This window comes from Opisthocomus hoazin, chromosome 2 (genome assembly GCF_030867145.1).
Source record: "Opisthocomus hoazin isolate bOpiHoa1 chromosome 2, bOpiHoa1.hap1, whole genome shotgun sequence".
In the NCBI taxonomy this organism is placed as follows: Eukaryota; Metazoa; Chordata; class Aves; order Opisthocomiformes; family Opisthocomidae; genus Opisthocomus; species Opisthocomus hoazin.
In genome coordinates this window covers 95,425,849-95,444,625 of record NC_134415.1, presented here as the reverse complement: position 1 = coordinate 95,444,625, position 18,777 = coordinate 95,425,849, and the positions used below count along the sequence as shown (strand labels likewise).

Below are 18,777 nucleotides of genomic sequence, written 5' to 3'. Positions count from 1 at the left end.
TAAGAAGTTGTTAAGGTGAAAATATCTGGAAAAGTAATTTTTCAATTAAAATAAGCCACCCTGCAAATCATGTGTTGGTTTCTTCTTGCAGAATACAACAAAAACGACATGGGCGAGTAAAAACATGGACAAGGCATGTTGACATTTTTGAGAAAGATTTCATTTTTGTTCCCCTTAATGAAGCGTAAGTAAACATACCTTTTTATCACACTTGGTAAACGCTTAAGCTAAAATTGAAAGTTATATTGCAGTGTGAATTGAAGTTAAAAATTAAGAGAATAAACAGCTTTTTCCAGGCCTCACATTATTATTTTGTTTTTAAGTGCATTGTTGTAATATAAGAACTACCAAATAACATAAAGACTGAGCAAAAATTAATTTTTCTGCGTATTTTTTTGAGGTTTTACCTGATTCTCTGGACTTTGTTCTTCTAATCTGTTGTCACTGATAACTTTTGAATTTACTTTTTTGAGTCCTTACTTTTTCTAATGAGATCTCGTTGATATAGATGAGATCATCCTTTAGTTACAACAAACCACTGCAGGAAAAACATGCGATTGAAAATCTCTACTGCCCTGTATTAGGAGCTTTTTTCTTTTTAATTATATCCTTTTGTCCTGATATTTTGCTTGGGTGAGGAAGCAGACTGTGTTAGCATTCTGTTGGTTGTTAAGGACTTTCAGTGATGCTTGCTTTCCTTAAGATCAGAGCAGGTTGTCACAAACACATTTCTGCATTTCACAACATATATATACTGCTCTTTTCCATATATTCTTATGTTTCAAAATGAGTCAAGAGCAGAGAACTGGAGTCAATTAGTTTTTTCAGTCAAAAAACATTTTGGGGTTTTGTTGATCAAGTTATCTCTCTTACTCTGAGAAGTAGCTGTTGTCTTTATGTTGAATTGACATGTAAATCCTGTATTGTTTTCATGAACTTCACTACAGTACCGCTTCTAGTGCTTCTTAACTTCACAGAATCACAGAATGGTAGGGGTTGGAAGGGACCTCTGTGGGTCATCTAGTCCAACCCCCCTGCCGAAGCAGGGTCACCTACAGTAGGCTGCACAGGACTTTGTCCAGGTGGGTCTTGAATATCTCCAGAGAAGGAGACTCCACAACCTCCCTGGTCAGCCTGTTCCAGTGCTCCGTCACCCTCAGAGGGAAGAAGTTCTTCCTCATGTTCAGACGGAACTTCCTGTGCTTCAGTTTGTGCCCGTTGCCCCTTGTCCTGTCACTGGGCACCACTGAAAAGGGTCTGGCCCCATCCTCCTGACACCCACCCTTGAGATATTTGTAAGCATTTATAAGGTCCCCTCTCAGCCTTCTCTTCTTCAGGCTAAAGAAGCCCAGCTCCCTCAGCCTCTCCTCATAGGAGAGATGCTCCAGTCCCCTCATCATCCTCGTAGCCCTCCATTGGACACTCTCCAGCAGCTCCTCATTTTTCTTGAACTGGGGAGCCCAGAACTGGACAGAGTACTCCAAATGGGGCCTCACTAGGGCAGTGTAGAGGGGGAGGAGAACCTCCCTCGATCTGCTGGCCACACTCCTTCTAATGCACCCCAGGATACCGTTAGCTTTCGTGGCAGCCAGGGCACACTGCTGGCTCATGGTGAACCTGTCGTCCACCAGGACACCCAGGTCCCTCTCCGCAGAGCTGCTCTCCAGCAGGTCCACCCCAGGCCTGTACTGATGCATGGGGTTGTTCCTCCCCAGGTGCAGGACCCTGCATTTGCCCTTGTTGAACCTCATCAGGTTCCTCTCTGCCCAACTTTCCAGCCTGTCCAGGTCACGCTGAATGGCAGCAGAGACTTCTGGTGTGTCTACCACTCCTCCCAGTTTGGTGTCATCAGCAAACTTGCTGAGGGTACATTCTAACTCTTCGTCCAGGTCGTTGATGAAGAAGTTAAACAAGACTGGGCCCAGTTCTGAGCCTTGGGGGACACCGCTAGTTACTGGCCTCCAACTAGACTCAGCGCCGCTGATGACAACCCTCTGAGTTCTGCCGTTCAGTCAGTTCTCAGTCCATCTCACTGACCACTCATACAGCCCATACTTCCTGAGCTTCCCTAGGAGGTTGTTATGGGAGACCGTGTCGAAAGCCTTGCTGAAGTCAAGGTAGACAACATCCACTGCTCTCCCTTCATCTACCCAGCCAGTCATGCCATTGCAGAAAGCTATCAGATTGGTCAAGCATGATTTCCCCTTGGTGAATCCATGCTGACTACTCCTGATAACCTTCTTTTCCTCCACTTGCTTGATGATGACCTCCAGGATAAGCTGCTCCATCACCTTTCCCGGGATGGAAGTGAGGCTGACCGGCCTGTAGTTCCCTGGGTCCTCCTTCTTGCCCTTTTTGAAGATTGGCATGACAGTGGCCTTTCTCCAGTCCTCGGGCACCTCTCCTGTCCTCCAGGACCTCTCAAAGATGATGGAGAGCGGCTCAGCAAGGACATCCGCCAGCTCCCTCAGTACTCGTGAGTGCATTCCATCGGGGCCCATGGATTTGTGGGTATTCAGATCGCTTAAGCGATCCATCGCGCAGTCCTCCTCGACCAAGGGAAAGTCATCCTCTCTGTAGGCTTCTTCTCTTACCTCTGGGGCCTGGGATTCCTGAGGGCCTGCCTGGGCACTGAAGACTGATACAGAACCAGGAAGTTTTATTTTTAGAACTAAACATACTGGTGACAAAAGAGGCAAAAAGTATCAGTGCTGATTTTTGTTTGTTAATGGCAAAATACTAACCTGAAGCATTTCTGATCTGATTTACAATTACAGTTTAGATCCTGTCTGTGTAAGTTACAGCCTCAGGTAGCATTCTGTAACTGTGTATATGATGCGTTATGAAATACATAGCTTCTGGGCTTTGTCTGTTAATAGGGCTGTGAAACCTTGCTTTTGTGGCAAATACAATATTTTTGTATGTTTGTGGTGTTGATTTGTATGTCAGTTGGTTTCTGAATCTGCAGTGAGTCTTTTGGATATGCCAGTCTTATGATGAAGGCTGTGGGCTGGGACCTAACACCCGTACTAATTTGCAGCTTTTTCAGAAACTCCCTTGTGTGACAACTTTCGTGTTACATTATTTCCCCAGATTTCCCTATGCTCCTGTTCCTCACTTGCAAAATGAGGACTGTCACGCTTTGTGTTGACAAGAATGGAGACGTTTAGATGTGATGTGTTCATCAGAACACAACTTCCAACTACTTGGTGTTTAGCCATCTAGGTTTTTTTTTAAATCGGGGCATTGCCTCAGAATTCCAAGGGATCAGTGAAAATGCTAGGAGCACAGAGGATCAGTGATGAGGAGGGAGAGCCAGTTAATGCCTGTGTGTTTTTTGGAGAACCTCATTTTCAGAATTTTTGCAATATGCTTTTGCCTAGACATCTGTATGTGCAACGTAGTATAGTGTAGTAAGGCTCTCATCACCCACTGCTCTTCCCTAGTTTATTCCTTGTCTTCATAGATCATGATCATGGAACTCGCATAGAGCGTTGTGTTGTCTAGACTCTCCCAGTATTTGCAACTTAATGCACTGCAGCACTACAGGTATTTTTCGGGAATTTGCCACCTGTTTCAATGCTGGTAATTAGTCCTCGTAAACAGAATTTTCTCTATGTGATACAATAGTGGATCAAAGGTATGGAGGAATTTCTTTGGCTCCAGTGAAAGATCTGCATTCATGACTGTTTATAAAGGTCTTAAATCTTAATTTGAGGAGAAATTAGTCTGGTTGAGAACCAGTCTCAGTTTCTTTTGCTTCTTTGTGTCTTGAACTAGGTAGTACGTGAAATGTGAAAGAAGTTATTGTAAAATTTGAGAAAACTTGAAAGATTCTCTTACGTTGTAAGAATGCTGCTAATGTTTTCTTCTGATAATGCTGCTTCTGTGCTGCCTAGAATGCTGCTTTTCTTGTTGTTTTAGGACACAGCTATTTATTCTGGCATCTGGTTTGAGAGTGCATTCTAGAAATGGTTGCTTTGGAGTTACTGGACTTCGGTATCTACTTCCAGAAAGTCTTTCCAGACTCTCCCACAACCACTAGTTTAGGAAATGTGGGTTCATCATCTAACAAGTTGTCAAACTGCAGTAACTGGAGATGGGCAAGATGAATCTAGGGGAGAATTAACTTCAGAACAAAATGGCTGTTATAATCATGACTACAGCAGTGTCCTTTGGCAGTACAGTCCTTTTTGTTCAACTCTGCAATGGAAATAGGTTGTTCTTTTATAAGTTACAAGCTATTTTCCTTTTAGATTCAGGTTAATTTGCTAGTCTGTTTACATAATTGGTAAATAAAGCCTATACTAATAGAGCACACACAAATTCTAGGGTTTGGCAATACTTAATATATTTATGTACTAGGTGTGGTGAATCATTCAAGACAAAACGCCTCCATACTTCACATGCTGCTCTCAAAGGCCACTTACTCTAACTTGTGTTGAGGTTTCGATGGAATTTAGGCTTCGTGATAATCTAATTCATTTTTTAATGTTATTTTGACCTGCATTTTTAGCCGCCGCTTTTTCTTTTTTCTAAAACACATTGAGATATGGCTTCACTTGCATAATACATAGCTAGGTTCTGTTTTGTTATTTGCTGTAGGGAATCAGAGAACCTTCGGAAAAATATCTAAATCAGGTCAGTCAGTACTTACTTGAAATGCCTCAATCCCTGAATATGCTGCTGCTCCATTTCTGTTAAGTGGCAAGTTAGTGAAGTCCAAAGAGGCAAGGAGATGAGGAGGAAACTGGGGCAAAACTTATCTCCTATCTTATGTTGGGGAATATGACTGTTTTTGATCCTGAAAGGGTTAGAAAACAAGTTCTGTGAAGGGTGAGGAGGACAACAGAGTCGTGGTAATGACATTACAAATGCTCTTTTCTCCCCTTTTTTTAATTCACTGTTGACAAGATTTCTTTCAAAATGTGAAGTGTCATATATAATTGGAAGATTTCATAGGTGGAAGAATATGGGCAATTCAGCTATACCATTAGATCTGACTACTTGTGTTGCTAGTGCTGAACTATTAGAAGATTTTATACAGCCGTAAAACATGAACTCTACAATCTCCAACTCAGGCAGTGATAAAGAAAATGTTAAAAAAGAAATAAGCTTTAATTCAAAGAATGAAAAGAATGTATAAAGTATGAACAAGTTGAAATAACTATTTAGACGACACCTGTTTTCAACTAACTGTGTCATATTAATGCATTTGTTGGTGACTACTTGCATGGAGTGATCTTAGCTTTAGCGAAGACTGAGAAGGCTTGAGTAAAACCTGTGCAGAAGAGTAAGGAGCAATAACAGTCTATCTTTGATAACTACGGGGGACAGGATTTGGATTTGTGTGCGTGTGCGCACACACGCTGTCAGTGTTTTGTTTGCTGTTCACCAACTTCAGTTTTAACCATGAGCATTAATGTAATTTCTAGTTTTTAATGTGTTTTTTTCCTCTGCAGTGCCCACTGGTTTTTGGCTGTCATCTGTTTTCCTGGTTTAGAAAAACCCAAATATGAACCAAATCCCCACTATCATGAAAATGCTACAACACAGATAAAATCTTCCTCTTCAGATGGAGAGAGCAACACACCATCTCCTTTGCCAAATGAGTTAGATGCACAAAACTCGCCTTCCAAGTCCACAGCAAAGAAGATGTTGACCAAAAAGTATAATACAGCTTTAATTGACCCAAACACTGAAACAGAGGACAGTGAGTCTTCATGCTGCAGAAGAAGCCCTTGTAGGGGAAGAAGTGCTTTCAGAAAACTAAATCAAATAGACAGTGATGTGGAAGAACCTAACACTGTGGAATCAGCATGCCATAAACTAGACCATAGGACTCTGGACGAAAATGGTATACAGGGTGAATTCACAACTGCTAGCCAATCTATGGGTATGTAATTGTAAAAATATGTACATTTTCATGAAAAATTTGGAGGTTTCACCTCTGTTACTACTTTGGCAATTGTGTAAACTTCATACTTTGAAAGTTTAGTATGTGGCTGAAGTTTGAGTGCTTGAAATACAAGCAATTTATAGCCATTGCATATAAAATGTTTTTGTGGCTGTTGACATAACTCTCATGGCCAAGGGCTGGACATAAAATGCTGTTTTCATAAATCAGATTAATTTTTCAGTTGTGTGACCTTTTTTCACGCAAAATAATTTTGTAGATATCCCTTTGCATCACTCTAAGAGTGTAATTGTTAAGGAAAGAATAGTGGTTGACCATGGAGCCTCATAATGTATGTGCGTGGGGGAGCTGAATTAAGATTGTGTGCACAACCTTAATTCCAGTGTCTTCTAGCATTTGAGGTTTTGCTTCAACACCATCAAGTTATTTAATGTCCTGATAGAGGGTAGGTAAAAAAGAGTAAGAAGAAAATAATTAAAAAAAAAAAATACATACATATTCTCTCACATGATGTCTGTGTTGCATTTAGAGAGGCTTTCTTCATGCATTGCTGCTGTGGAGGCTGATTTCAGTGATCTGGAACAGTGTTTGTACCTAAGTGAACAAAGGAGCTGACATACTTTTAAAGGAATTAGGAAAAGATTGTTTTCTGTGCTCACTGCAAGGTTTGGATACCTTTGAGGTGCACAGTACCAAACATCTGTCATGCAGAAACTTTTACTTTAGTCACTGCAGTATTCCTACTGACTTAAATTTACACAGTAGAGTAATTACATAGCTTATAGTACAAGATCTGAAAAGATTATCAATCATGTGGTCTAGTCTGTATGGCGCAGGCCATTACAACTTTAATATCTCTGTGGGTATAAACACTCTCCTCCTTTCTAGTCTAAATTTATTCAAGTGACATGATAACATTATCACTTTTAGAAGGACTTGGTGAGGGATTGGGGATATGTGTAGATCTGCTCTTGTTTGAATTGATTTTTCATTTTATGTGTGATTGTTACTGTTTATGATATTACTGCTGTATGATATGGTTTCACGTGTCTTGGATGTTAGTTGTCTGTAATTAGTTGAAACTTACTTTATGACATATATTTGTGCTAGGATTACATTTCTCTTTTTTTATGGCTGCATTGTATTGGTGGCTGATGGTCAGTCTGTTGCTGACTAAAACACTTGGACTCTTGCTCAGCTGTTGCAGGTGATGCACACTTTCATTAATGCAGACATTCTTATGGGTCACAGCCCTGGTTTAAGGGCGAGATTCAATTTGCCATGGACACTAAGCATATGTTCAGGCAGCTAAACTTAGATGTGCTGTGTATCTAAACTTCTGTTTCAGCCAGATAGAAGGTGGGGATGTAGGCCTTGGGTCTTCTACCCGGCTTTCAGCTGTTGCTCCAGAAGGATGTGGGTCTTGACTCTGCCAAATCCATACGTATGTCCTGGATATCCTAGAATATCTCAAAAGACAGCAGGTGCTTCTTTGATAATATAGTCCATGAAACCAAGAGACATCCTCTTCGCATCCTGAAGCAGACATAGAGTAGCTGTTGAGCTGCATAGCTCTCTGCTCTGATTATGGTCTCCACTTAACATAGTGAGACCCTAGGTGCTTACTATACAGGAGAGCCTAAACTTAGGTGTCTTGATCACAGAATCACAGGATGTTTGGGGGTGGAAGGGACCTCTGTGGGCCATCTAGTCCAACCCTCCTGCCGAAGCAGGGTCACCTAGCGCAGGCTGCACAGGACCTTGTCCAGGTGGATCTTGAATATCTCCAGAGAAGGAGGATCCACAGCTTCCCTGGGCAGCCTGTTCCAGTGCTCCATCACCCTCAAAGTGAAGAAGTTCTTCCTCGTGATCTCAAACTAAATGCTGGTGTTGGACTCGTACATCAGTAGGAGCTGATACCTAGTTAACTTTGAAAAAATCATCCAAAATATGTACTTTTTTATTACTTATCTAATCCCCTTTTTATTGCTTAATTCTTATATGAGATGTGATTCTTCTCAATAATGATTTTTACTTTTTAGGTGTCTGTCAGCAAGAAGTCATATTAGTATATGGCCTACTTCTTGTGCAAAGGTCTTTTCAAAGATACTGAGTAAGACTTTTTCCCAAATTTGTCCCTGGTAACCTCTTTCCAAAGTGTTACTTCAGCTTCTCTGTTGGAGTATTCTCAAATGCAGGTCGTCTTCGTTTTTTTCCATTACCTAGTTCATTGCCCTATTTACTGTTCTTATAGAAATCCTAGTTTTCTTTAATGAGTAATACGTTCTCCAGTGACACCATAACCAGCACTTCTATTTTTGTGATTGTTTAGATATATTGTATAGCCGCTGCCTTAGGAAAAGTTTCCTTATGGAGATTTCAGGTTTTGCTGGCAAGAGTTACTCATTTTTCACTTACTCCCACATAGTTCATTATTTTTCCCCTCAAAATCTGTTCTGAAGTCTTGCATGGTAGTACAGTAAGACTGGTGAGCCTGTAGCTCTCTGTATCTGCTTCTCTCACGGATATAGCTATAACATGCATTATTCTTTATTTCTTCTGATGCTGTTTCCCAAGTGACTAAATACGTAGAGGGGGTAGGGATTGAATTTACAGATGCTCTTTTTATGCAGCAGACACTGAAGTTTCACAAACATTTCTAAGCTGCTGCTCTCAGGAAAGCTAATCCTGCATTCTGCCCTCCCTAGCAGTGTGTTCCCAAGCTGCCTTTTCCCTTTTACCAGCACAAGTCTTCACATAACTGCACAGCAAATCTGATCAAAGAACTGATCCAAGTTAAAAAATAATAAGCTTGTGACTGACTTTCTCAGTCTGGTCCACTGTGTGTGGATGTATTTGGTGTCGTGGAAGGAACCAGCTAGGGACGGGAATAAGTAGTTATATTAGGGACCAAATAAGACTGCTCCTTTTGGTAGCAGTACCAATTTATACTTTTGTTAGGGCTTCGTGGAACTACAGGGTAAGTTCATGGTGGGTTTTAGTCTAGATCTCTAGATTTTTTTAGGCGTTTCACAGAATAAGGAGCAGTTTCTGCTGTGTTACTTAGAAGAAACTTCCCACTTTTGTTCATATGCATGAATAAAATGCTATGTCAGCTGTATGACAGTTATTGTGAGTAATCCTGAGCAGATCTGAGGTGCTTAAATTTAGTTTGGTCTTCAAAGATGATGTAGTATTTGATGTTTAAATACACTACTATCTGTGATTGATACAGATGGATTGCACAAAATCAGGCTAAACTATAGTGACGACTCAGCTGACGGCAGTAAACTAAATGAAGATGAGCTTATAGATTTTTCTGAAGACCAAGATAACCAGGTAAAGAATTTAGCAATTTTATTTGGGAAATACAAACTGTTGTGTTGTATTTTGAATGAGCAGCTTAAAAGCTGTATACACATTGTGAATGTGCATTGTCTAAAGCTAGTCATCTTTACGAGTTTCAAATCCAAAGTACTGGTTACCTAGAAAAATTTGCAAATTAGCTGACAGGAGAGGACTGTACATTCGTTCATTAAACTATTTAGTAGGAAAGTGCTGTACTAATCCTGCGTTTAATTTTGTGAGTCTTTTGCGTAGTGACAGTGTTTCCCAATGATTTTAGTGGAAACTCTGAAAGTCAACACATTTTTATCTTTCATCTCCCTCACTCCCGTATTTATCTACCAGACCCAAGAAGAAGTTACTCTCTTCTTTCAGCTGCATTTCCTGGACATACACAGACACGTTTATAAGTAGGTGCTACTCTGCTGTTTTGTTTCATTGGTGCTTCTCCTAATCAAATTTAAACAACATGGATTTATAATGAAGTAGTGTTCTTGTTCAGATTGGAAGATCTGTAGATTTTAGAGCTGTGGAAAGACAGATGATTAAAATGTCTTTACTGACTCATTGCTGGATATGAGGACATTATTCCATAGCCCTTTTGCTTCTACCGGTGTGAGTTCAATGTGAGCAAGCTAGGAGTTACACATTTACTCTTCCTACTTGGCCTTCCTGTTCCAGAACCAACAGTTATTTTCTAAAGCCTGCAGCTATTTGTAATGGCTTCCAAATAGTATATGTATGTGTGCATACATATAAAAGCTCCAGTTGGTGTTGAAACCTAACTGCATTTTTCATAGAGGATCAACCCACCTCTCCTGTCATGCCACTTGCCCAGACATTCTGTGAATCTCGCCTGCTGGAAGTGCCTTTCTGTCTATTTTGTAGCAGTTAGAGTTTCCTGAAGATGGAGAATGAGTACTAGAGTGTTTGCAATAATACATGGCATGAAGACAGGGAAGAATGCACATGGCCGGCTGTGTTCCCTGAGAGGAGGAAAAGATGCCCATTTCTGCAGTTGCAGTGTAGCTTAGAACTTAACGCAGACTGAAGCTGTAGCTGGTATATTCTAGAATGCACAAAGCAAATACAGTAAATGGTAGACCACGACAGGCTGAGTGCACCTACACATCTGCCAACAATGGAGGGGAAGCTGCAACAGAAACAAGTGTATTAGGAACAAGGCAGTAGTTTCTAATATTGTAACATCTTCGTGGGGTAGCATGAGGATTTCAGTCATAGCATCCTGCGTGTTGGTGAAGTGCATATAATTCTCACCAAATATTTCACAAATCGTGCTGATGGGGGGTTCTCATTTTTGGAAAGCACCTCTCTCCCTATAACGTAATGGTCTGCAGTAGTCATAGTGAACTCTGTAGAAAGGTAAGAAACCATGGATCACTGGGTTACTTCTGGATACAAGAATTCAGTGGTTTTGTTCATAAAATTTCCATATCCTTCATAGTAATCAATACTGAAATCAAAAGGGCGAAGGACATTCCCAGGTTTGTGGCATGACTGTTTTTGCAGCCTGTGATATAGAATATCATGGCAGTTTAATTTCCCTTGCCTTCAAAACCAAGTTGGTGCATTCTGGAGCAAAGATCAAATTTTACTTCTGAGTTCATTGCAGATTTTGTCTGATGTCATCTAGAAGATAACATACATGAAACCGCCAAGCAAGTTTGTAGTAATCACTGGCAAGGGAAAGTATTGATAATTTGGATTATAATCAAATAACGGAGATGCACCTCTTTTAAGCCAGCAATGATTTGAAGTGTCAGTTGCAGCTTTTTTCTAATTTCAGCGGTTGTTAAATAAATTGCACCCTTCACTCCGTGTCGTTCCCACAGGGATTTGAGAAACCATGTAACTAAAAGTTGGTAATGCAAACTTTATAAACAATGAATGGTTTCAGATTAAAGTTACCACTTCTTTAATGAAATTATGTTATTGGTCTTGAAGAAAAGTGGCAAGTATAGCAATATTTTCTCTTGCATCTGTTTGAAAAACGTTAGCTTTTAAACACCTGTAAACATGTTGCTTCTGTAGGAAGACAGCAGTGATGATGGTGGCCTTGTAGATGATAACTGTAATTCAGAAATGGGACAATGGCACCTGAAGCCCACTATCTGCAAACAGTAAGTATTAAAACAGTTAAAATGGAAATTTCATAAAGTTCATGAAATTTAAAAGACAGTAATTATGAGAAACAGTCGTACATCAGTCTTCAAACACTTTAAATCAGCATGTTGTTAGTGTTTGAGAGAGAATTTTATGCTTTGTAGTACCATCATCTTCAGTGAGCAGAAAATTTAATGAATGAAACTACAAGTGAAATAATAGCTTGTTGGGTTTCTGCTAAGCCTGTGTGCTGCTTCAGGCAATTGAAGATGGTTTCTTCAAATAAGGTTGTTCTTTGATATCCTACACTTAGATTCCACAAAAAGAAGGTGCAGAGCATGTTTAAATGTATCCGTCTATATTAAAAAAAATAATGTCTTCAAATGAAAGTAACTAATACTAAAGATAACCTTTGTCACCACTTAAATTAGTGCAGGAAAATGGGAATAATTTTAACTGCTCCTATTTCTTATCTAAACGTGTTCTAACTGTTTCTCTTTATTGTCTCATTCTTTTCTTAGCATTATTCTTTTTTCTCTAATAATAAAGTTTCACATACTAAGTTCAGTTACAATTTTTTGTTTACTTTTTTACCTATTTTGGATTTTAAAACTTTTATGTTTGAAACCCAGAAATTATTTATCAATAATCATTGACTGCGGTTGCTTGCATTTTAGTGTGACAGAAATGCATGATTCCAAATCTGGAAATACTAGTATTGCTGTCTTCACAATTTTGTTTGTATTTTTTTCACAATCTGTTTATCCATTTTCGTATTTCCTTCTTTGTGAATAAAATGGTTACTAGAAAGGTAAAGGCTTTCACAATACATTCTTGTGATGCAAGATAAAATTACATATTTATACACAATATGCAATGTGTATGAATTGTTCTTAATACATTTCCATGAAGGAGTAAAAATCCATCTGTGTTGTGAGCATTAAACATATTTGTGAGCTTCTGATTACAGCTTGGCTAAATTTGTCCCATTCTGATGATGGATTATCTGTAGATAATACTTCCCACCAGACAATTATTTTAGTCCAAACATGACATTTCATAAGATCTTTGACGCTTAAGTATCAAAATTCATTAAGGGCGCTTAAAGACTTTACTATTGCATATTCTTAAATTACTGCTATATGAAAAAGGAAATTAGCTTGAAAAGGCTTTCACTTCTTCCCCACCCTCTTTAGTTTTAGTCAACAAAAACTTTTGCCAGTTTTAGGCAACTGGATTTTGCATGTAACAAATGTTTTCACTGTGACAGTACTCTGTTTTTGAAGTGCATTCCCAAGTTCTCTGTACTTAGTGTACGGTTAAATCTACAGATAACTTTGCATTGTCTTTCCCAGTTAGGGGATTATAGCAGCGCTAGCAAGGCTTTATAGTATTGGCCTAGTTTTGTTCAAGGTCACCCCACAAATTACTTCATAGCTAGCTAGCTGTGTAAAGTTGTGTTTTCCAAACTGCTTTAAAATACTGTGTACTTAAACACTGCGTTCTCTCTTAGGCCCTGCATTTTGCTCATGGACTCGCTGAGAGGCCCTTCCCGGTCCAATGTTGTGAAAACGCTACGGGAGTAAGTTTCGTATCTGTATTGGGTAGGGCAGGCAAAATTCTGCCAGAAAAAAAGTTTGAATGTGCATGATCTTCTGTCATAGGTATCTAGAGGTGGAATGGGAAGTCAGGAAAGGCAACAAAAGAAGCTTTTCCAAAGATGTCATGAAAGGTTCCAACCCAAAAGTGCCGCAACAGAACAACTTCAGTGACTGTGGAGTGTACATACTGCAGTACGTGGAGAGCTTTTTTGAGGTGTGTATACCTGTGTGGGACACTGTCTTTTGGGGTCTCCTGCAGCAGTCAGATAGGAGCTATTACAGAATCACAGAATGGTAGGGGTAGGAAGGGACCTCTGGAGATCATCTAGTCCACCCCCCCTGCCAAAGCAGGGTCACCTACAGCAGGCTGCACAGGACCTTGTCCAGGCGGGTCTTGAATATCTCCAGAGAAGGAGACTCCACAACCTCCCTGGGCATCCTGCTCCAGTGCTCCGTCACCCTCAGAGGGAAGAAGTTCTTTCTCATGTTCAGGTGGAACTTCCTCTGCTTCAGTTTGTGCCCGTTGCCCCTTGTCCTGTTGCTGGGCACCACTGAAAAGGGTCTGGCCCCATCCTCCTGACATCCACCCTTAAGATATTTATAAGCAATTATAAGGTCCCTCTCAGCCTTCTCTTCTTCAGACTAAAGAAGCCTGAAATTAAAATTACTTCAATATTAAATTGAAATAATTATTAAAATTATTACAATAATAAAAGGCTCTCTAATGTAGCTCTTGTACCTATTTATTAGATTATCCGTTATGAACTAATTTATATATTAACATGCATAGTAATTATTTTTTGAAAATAAACTAATTATCATATTTGTTGCGCATATGTATCAGAAATCGGAAGCCGTGGAATTTTCCGAGAGAATGTTAAGAAAATATATATAGGGTCTTTGTGTTCTTGTAGTGCATACCTTTCAAAATTATCCTGTAAGGAAGAAGAGTTCAAATTTGAGTTCAAAATCTGAACCAAAGGCACGGTACAGAAAGCATGTTCATTTTTTCCTAAGCAGCGTGGCTCGGGGTACGTTCGTTAATGGGATACAGCTGGGTTTCTTAACTTGACCGGTAAACGCCAAACCTTGATTCCACGGAAGCAGCTGGTTAAAATCTCTCTTATTTTAACCCTCTTGGTCTGTCCCGCACCGTCAGGCCCGGGGGGCGATGGTCGGGGGAGGCGCCGCCCGGCTGGGCCACGGCGCGCTGCGGAGCGGCGGCGGAGGGGGCGGGGCGCGGCTCCCGCCGCCAGGGGCCGCCGCGGTGCTGCCGGCGCTCGGAGGGCGGGCGGCTGCGGCGCGGCCCCCGCGGGCTGGGAGTGCCCCCCCCCCCGCCCCGGGGTCCGGGGAGCGGGGGTCGGCTCGGCTCGGCAGAGCCGGGAGGAGGCTGCGGAGAGGCAGAATGTCTGCACCGCTGGCCCCGACGCCTATCCCTGCCTTGCTTCCCCAAACCGAACGACGACAACAACGCCCGAGTGAGGGATGTGCTCAGATTCACTTGAAATATCTGACTGTTGTTGGTAACCACACTAATTAGTTTTTGTTAATGTTCTTATTCCTTTGTCTGGCCTGTTTCATAATTGAATCGGTAGAAAACCTATTCAGCTTTCGTCCATGGCTTTCTGCATCTTCAGTGTCCTTCTGCTGAAGTCTGCTTACAGCTGGTGTTAAGCAGCTTCGCTGGCAAAGTCAGTTCAACGCAGTGCATAGAGCAACATTGCTCCTGTGCGGAATGTGATCGGTTTCTTCCCAAGGAGTCTTGCTAGTGTTAGCTCAGTGGATGAACGCCCAGCGAGGTGGTGGCGTCCCCATCCCTGGAGGTTTTTAAGAAACATGTAGATGTGGCACTTCAGGATATGTTTTAGTAGGAATGGTGGTGTTGGGTGGATGGTTGGACTCGATCTTGGAGGCCTTTTCCAACCCATAATGCTATGACTGTATGATTCTATGACTGTAATTCACTGTTAAATAACCCTCTTAATGATGTAAGCTAGAATGCACAAAGGGAGGAATTTCTTTGAGAGGAAACACTATTCCACAAACTGTTGCTTGGTTAGGGTGAAATTGTTGTGCAGTGTCACAGAAGTGGCGTAGATAATGTCTTGGAATAATCATTCTCTTGACTTTGGATGAATGACCTCTACCAAGAAAGCAGAATGTAAGTATCAAAAGGGCTGGTGGTAGCCAGGGGCTTTTCACAAGTGCTGTTTTTTAGGATGAAATGTGAAACTGACTTTCCAAGTTGGTTGTGGTCCTAAAGGTATTTATAAGACGGGGAGTATTTAGCAACGGATTCCTAATCAGCTCTAGATTTTGATGCTAGTCATCCTTTAAAAAAAAAAGTGCTATATCTTTACAGTAATTTTCTTTCTTTTTTATCAAATTAGACATTTATGCAGTCAAATGCTTTGTCTAAAAGATGTAGCAAACTGAGCAGGTTATTTGGGCACTCATAAACAGAACTGTGATCTGGATGAATGTTACTCTGTAACATACTGAAGCTTGATTGATTTTTACCTTAATTGTACACTTACAAAACACACACATTGTAGAAATTTTGTTTCACGCGGATGGGATGAAGTGGGGAAGAATGTGCTTTTTCCCACTGCAGTTCTCTCCAGTCTTTTAGGTAATAACTCCTTACTGTGATATCTAAATGTCCTTTCTTTTCAGAATCCCATTCTGAGTTTTGAGCTACCAATGAACTTAACAGACTGGTTTCCACGCCCAAGAATGAAAACCAAAAGAGAAGAAATACGAAAAATAATTCTGAAGCTGCAGGAACAGCAGAACAAGGAAAAGAAGGGACAGAAGGACCCAAGTTCAATGGAAAGATCTTTGCAGGAAAAAACAGAACAACTTACCAACAGCAGCTCAGACTGAATGTTGTATCTGTTGCATGTTAGCTCCACAATCAAAACTGAAATATACATTTTTGTCTGCCCGGACTAAAGATTTGGCGTATTCTCTGCTCAAAGTTACTTGGGAATGTTTAATGCCTGTATAAATGTGTGTCATAAAATGATTTAATTCCCACAAGGATGTGTATTAAGTAAGCAAGTCTGTACATATGTTAATGAGGCCAACTTTTTCAGCATTTGTAATTACTTTTTTTCCACTTGTTAGGGAGCTTTTGTTATGTATTTCTGTTAATAGAAATAGCAACTTCTAAACATAAAGCAAATAAAGAAAATATTTATAGGATAAAATGGTTAACTTTTTCTTTTTCAGTAAAGTTGTAATGTTACAGGCTTAAGTAACACATAGGGAATGATTTGGTAGTAAGATAATTCATATTTTGACCCTGTTTAGTTGCCCTTTACAAGATTATTCTGCTTGTGCTGCAAACAATAATATGGGTAAGTGTCTCAGTGTACCATGACCTCAGAGAGGGCGATTCCCATCCTCCCAGTATCTAAGTGTAGGCAGTGTAATAGTTAATAGGACTGCTTCAGATTTGGGGTTTTAAAAGATACGCATTGCAATTAAAATTCCACACTTGCTTTAGTGAGATGGGCTAGGGAAAGGAATGCTCTTTGACCAGAGATTACTATTCAAACAGTATTATAAAAAGTGGTTTCAATGAAGTGATCTTGAGTGATACTATTAAATCATATTTTGTGGATCCCAATTGTTGTACAGGTGTATTTTGAGACTTTCTTCATTATAAAATTGTATTTTGGTAAGTGTACTTGGATTAGCGGATTGCCCACATTACATTTTCTATGTTACAATTCTGAATGTTACATTCATATGTGCTTTATCTAAGTAATGAACATTTAAAAAGAAAAAAAGTGTATGATTACTATTTTTTGTAATATCCACGCAAAAAAACCAAAACACCAGTGTTCATTGCTTGCTTGTTTGTTCTTGCCTTTAGGTAGCATCAGATTAATGTCGGGATTTGTTTGGATATTTCCACTGTATTTTGATTTTATAACAATCTAAAATGCCATTGTGGCTTGAAGTGCAAACATAGCCTTTTATCCTTGTTATAGAAAGGCTTTGGTATTCAAGTGAGGAAAATAAGAAATGGTTCTTGCAAGAATACAGGTATCTCTCTCCAGTCTTCTGCTAGTGTAGGTATCTTTGAAGGGATCTGGAAACTGTCTTTTCCCAGGAAGGAATCTGTCAAGGGAAGAGAGGGACCTTCCGTCCCTCCTTGCAGATGGTATTTTCTCACCTGATTTTTCTACTGGGAATGTCATTTGTCACTCCTTCCTCCCAAAGAGAAGCAGCAGAGAATTCACTAGCTGAACTCTGTGTCCCCCAAGATCAATTTTATACACAAGATAAAGTCTAACCTAGTACTAAAGGTTCTCCGTGAGTTTTTATTCTCTACTAAACCCTGAAAGTACGGCTGCTAGTGACATTACTGCCAGGGCATTTCTGCTCAGGTGACTCTGTGACACCCTCTGGTGAAAAGGGGGTTCACTCACCGAGGCAGAGCGATCGCACGCAGCGCAGTACAACCATGGGCTGCTAATCTTTCGCACAGATAACCCGTGGCAGTTAGGGGAGTTGTCAGTCCCTTCGTTTCTTTCTTTTCGCGTAGACCCTGGGCTCCATGGAGAACATGTAAGCACCACATACATGCGTTATGTTAGCGATGAGTCCTACGCAGGTTTCTTGTTGAGGGCAAACGTCTGGCCTACAAATTAAATACGTAATGTGCACACCTCCAGGTTGTTTCCTCCATCGAATTTATCCAGCATTCTTGCTGCTGTTAGGGAATTCAGTGATTAAAATAGTTTCAGATTCTTTCCCTTGCAGGGTCACGTGTATCTGGCTTTCGTGCAACCGACATGCTGGAATAGTAGAAGATACAAATGCAAGTAAATCGGTGATGGCTTGTAGAGACAGAAGTAAAATAATTTCTTGGAAATACAGAGAAGACGCAATTGCAAATAGAATGTATTCCTTCCCAGTGTAGTCTTTCCCAATGGTTTGTTCTAATGATATGGAATATATCCAAATTTGATCAATATAATAGCTAGTTTTCCTTTTTCTGACGTCTGTGATGCAGGTTCATAATTTGATGCTGTAGAACTGTTTGGTTCTCTTGCTAGGAATGGCCTGGTGCTTCCTCCTTTTCCTGCCTCTTTCCTGTCCTCCCCTTCTTCCTCCCTCCCCTTTTTCAAAGCTGTGAAGAAAGTGTTTGATTTACTATCATTTAATGTTAAAGGTCTCGAGATCTGCAGTCATATACAGCAAGCTAATATACATGTTAAATATAGGAAACCTATTTTTTTAATAAAATGTGATGTTCATAGAAAAAAACAGAATTAAGAATGAGTTATTTAAAACCCTGCTGACTTGATTTAAAAAGCTCACTACCGCATGTGCTTGCTAGGGATTTGTTCTTAGCATAATGGTCAGCTACAGTACGGTGTTTCGGAACCTAACAAAGAGTTTTACCAGTGAATTTTCTGAATCGGATTTATTCAGTGGAAGTTAGCGGGGTGGGGACTAGATATGTTTGTTTAATAATTGTATGACAACACATATATTCTGAAGAAAGTAGAAGTTGTGTATTCCTTTATAAGATTTAAGATTACAGATGCTTGGAGAGTAGCGTGGCTGTGTTCTGCAGTGCAGGGTATCAGATGGCCACCTAATAATGTATCTGTTTGTATTGTTTTTCACGTGGGATAGAGTAACAGTTAAGAATTCTTATAGAAGTTTTAGATTACTTAGCATAAAAAATGCATGTACTTCTGGTGCAGGTTTGCAGGATAGCTGCAAAAGCAGGAGAGACATCTAAGTAGTCCCTTGTGACAGTCCTAT

General features: G+C 40.2%; 1 protein-coding gene across 2 annotated transcripts in view; it reads left to right on the top strand.

The window, feature by feature from the left end:
* Nucleotides 1-18,275, top strand: part of SENP6 (SUMO specific peptidase 6) — an 83,722-nt gene extending 65,447 nt beyond the window's left edge. For both annotated transcript variants that reach the window (XM_075414488.1, XM_075414487.1), the window contains 7 exons: nt 92-184; nt 5,463-5,896; nt 9,153-9,256; nt 11,315-11,403; nt 12,900-12,968; nt 13,051-13,201; nt 15,664-18,275. In XM_075414488.1, the coding sequence (XP_075270603.1) occupies nt 92-184; nt 5,463-5,896; nt 9,153-9,256; nt 11,315-11,403; nt 12,900-12,968; nt 13,051-13,201; nt 15,664-15,873 (1,150 nt within the window). In that variant the 3' untranslated portion in view covers nt 15,874-18,275. The remainder of the gene's footprint in view (nt 1-91; nt 185-5,462; nt 5,897-9,152; nt 9,257-11,314; nt 11,404-12,899; nt 12,969-13,050; nt 13,202-15,663) is intronic.
* Nucleotides 18,276-18,777: the final 502 nt, after the last annotated feature.